The following is a 2,375-nucleotide window of genomic DNA, read 5'->3' as shown; positions in this document are numbered from 1 at the left end:
TCCCTTACTCTCTCCCAGTTTTTCCCTCTGGCCCACATGCATAAGCTTTAAATTTATTCAACATAGTGTCTATCAGCCTTTCTGTGCCCACATCTTGCCCTCCAAAAATAAGTTCATAAAAGGAAAAGAAAACAAAAACAGCAGCAAAGAAAAAGAAACCTCTTGTTTCCATTCCCTGCAATTAATTTCCATCTATATCTTGGAAAGGCTATTGACTAAGACTTTTCCCAATTATGTGTTAGTTACAAATATTACCAAGAACAGATGCTAAAATAAAGTTTTGAAGAGGAAACTGGTCATTGAGTGGTAGAACTTCTCTTTAAGATATAATTTCCAGTACAACACTCATAACCAACCAAAATCAAGACAATGTATTTATATTTTTGATGTTATGTAGAAAATGGGTAAGATAAAAATTAACAGTCAGCTTGTCTGTATGGTACTTTATTTCACTGCTAGAGATTTTGACCATTTTCAAGGAAATCACTATTCCACTGGGATGTTAATATGAAACGGATTTCCAACTGCATTTAAAATTAGAGTCAGTCTTCTATTAATGAAGCGATATCCTGGGCATTTGCTTACTGTTCTTCTCATAAAGCTTCTTTATAGAGTGATGCAAAACACCTTGGGTCAACTTCTCTGAACTTGGCCCAGTGTTTGAGGACTTTCCTTTTTGTGGTTTCTTCATAGGCCCTTGGGCCCCACATGAACTTATAGACAATGGGATCACTACAAGGCACCTGTTTATATGCCACATATTGCTCCCATACAAAATCTTCCATAAGCAGCTTCCTAGGTTTTCCATAAATGAAATGTTCCCTGTCAGGATACACTTCCATTTTACTAAGCACTATCCAGATGGTATTCTCTGTGGCATAGTCACCTTCCATAAAAATGATGCAGAGCATAAGTATCAGCATGCCTGACTTGGGCATGCCAGGCATATCCCTCAGAACACCATCATAAGTGATTCCTGCTGTTGTAGCCAGCACATGTGTGTGCAAAATGGGGCCTACCTCTTTTATATCAATACCAAACATGAGCTCCATAAATAGAGAAGCTTTGTCTAAGATCAAAGGGAAGTAATGCTGGTGACCTACTGTGATGTGCTTCAGTATATCCCTATCAGAATCTGATGCCTTTAACCAATACTTATGTAGCAGGTATGGTACCAATGCTATTGCTTCATTCTGTAGAGCCATATAAAGGATCTTGTTATCATGGAGGCATAGATCTTCCCTTGCCTGATGGCTGCATCCCTGATGTTCCTCATGTGTCTCCTTAACTACCTCACCCAGGAGACCTTCTGACATGTCTGTTATAGTAGGGAGGAACAGAGTAGAAGCCTCCTTAGACTGGGGGACCTGCTCACCCACCAGCCCTTTGGCCTTTCTTTGGGCCTGAGGGCCTCTCTCAAGCTCAGAGAGATGGGTCCTTTGAGTATAAGGCATGATGGCTGTTCTCCAGGATAAGTAGTAAGAAGGTGGAGTACACCTCAATGAATGCTCCTAAGCTTGTGAAAGAGAAAGCAGGGAAGTAGTTTCAGCTGAAAATATTCCTACTGGCAGCTTCCTTAAGACTTCCCTTTGGTGCTTTAGGGACACATAGTTTCCTGTCTCCCTCATGTGTCTGTTGCCTAAAGCCTAAGAGTCAGGGAACAACTCAATAAGGTACAAGGTGCTGAGTGAGTCATAGTTTGTGGGGTGTTGGTGGGGTGTACAGTGCTGAGTGATGCGGAATTCTGTGTTGTGGGGTGGTTAATACTGGTACCATTTCAGTATATACACTTCAGTCTGAAATTCTGACTTTAGCAGAGAATTGTCTACTTGATTACATGAGGTCACTACTTCAGACCAAGACCTTGGCCTCCTGGTCCCTGGAGTATATACAGCAGGCACTGAGTCAGACCTCTCTCTTCCTTGGGCCCCAGCATGCAAAGACAACAAGGAGCCTCCAGGCTTGACTATAAGAGTGAGGTAGACTGCAAGTTCCTCAATATTCTGCAATAGACAGCCTCTACTGCACTCACTGTAATTGCCCAAAGTTCCCCTGGAGAAGTCTGGACTACTCTATGCTAGGCTTGGAGCACATTCTCCAACTGATATCCAGGTCCTAATAATGGAACAAAGGCAATGAGTGGATATCACACATGACCAGGGGCAACAGTAAAGGTGACCACATGCAGTACGGGTCATTTGGGTGGAGGACTGGCTCAGTCTTTTCCTTGTTAAATGCCAGGTTGAGAACTTTCCCTCTGAGCATCACAGGACACAATCACAAAACCAAAATATTATTTCTGTGAGAAATTGTGAGGACTGAAAGGGAGATGAATGTACCTATGATGTCTGGGTTTTCCCATAGGTAAAGGAAAG

At 42.2% G+C, this 2,375-nt stretch overlaps 1 protein-coding gene across 1 annotated transcript; it reads right to left on the bottom strand.

The window, feature by feature from the left end:
- Positions 1–593: 593 nt before the first annotated feature.
- Positions 594–1,454, bottom strand: LOC122128163 (melanoma-associated antigen 11-like). The gene has a single exon (XM_042702452.1). It carries the CDS (start codon positions 1,452–1,454, stop codon positions 594–596), a length of 861 nt encoding a protein of 286 aa, XP_042558386.1.
- Between the last annotated feature and the right edge of the window lie 921 nt (positions 1,455–2,375).

This window comes from Dipodomys spectabilis, unplaced genomic scaffold, assembly GCF_019054845.1.
Source record: "Dipodomys spectabilis isolate Male_0828 unplaced genomic scaffold, ASM1905484v1 ptg000324l, whole genome shotgun sequence".
Classification (NCBI taxonomy): Eukaryota; Metazoa; Chordata; class Mammalia; order Rodentia; family Heteromyidae; genus Dipodomys; species Dipodomys spectabilis.
This window is presented reverse-complemented; position numbering and strand designations above follow the sequence as displayed.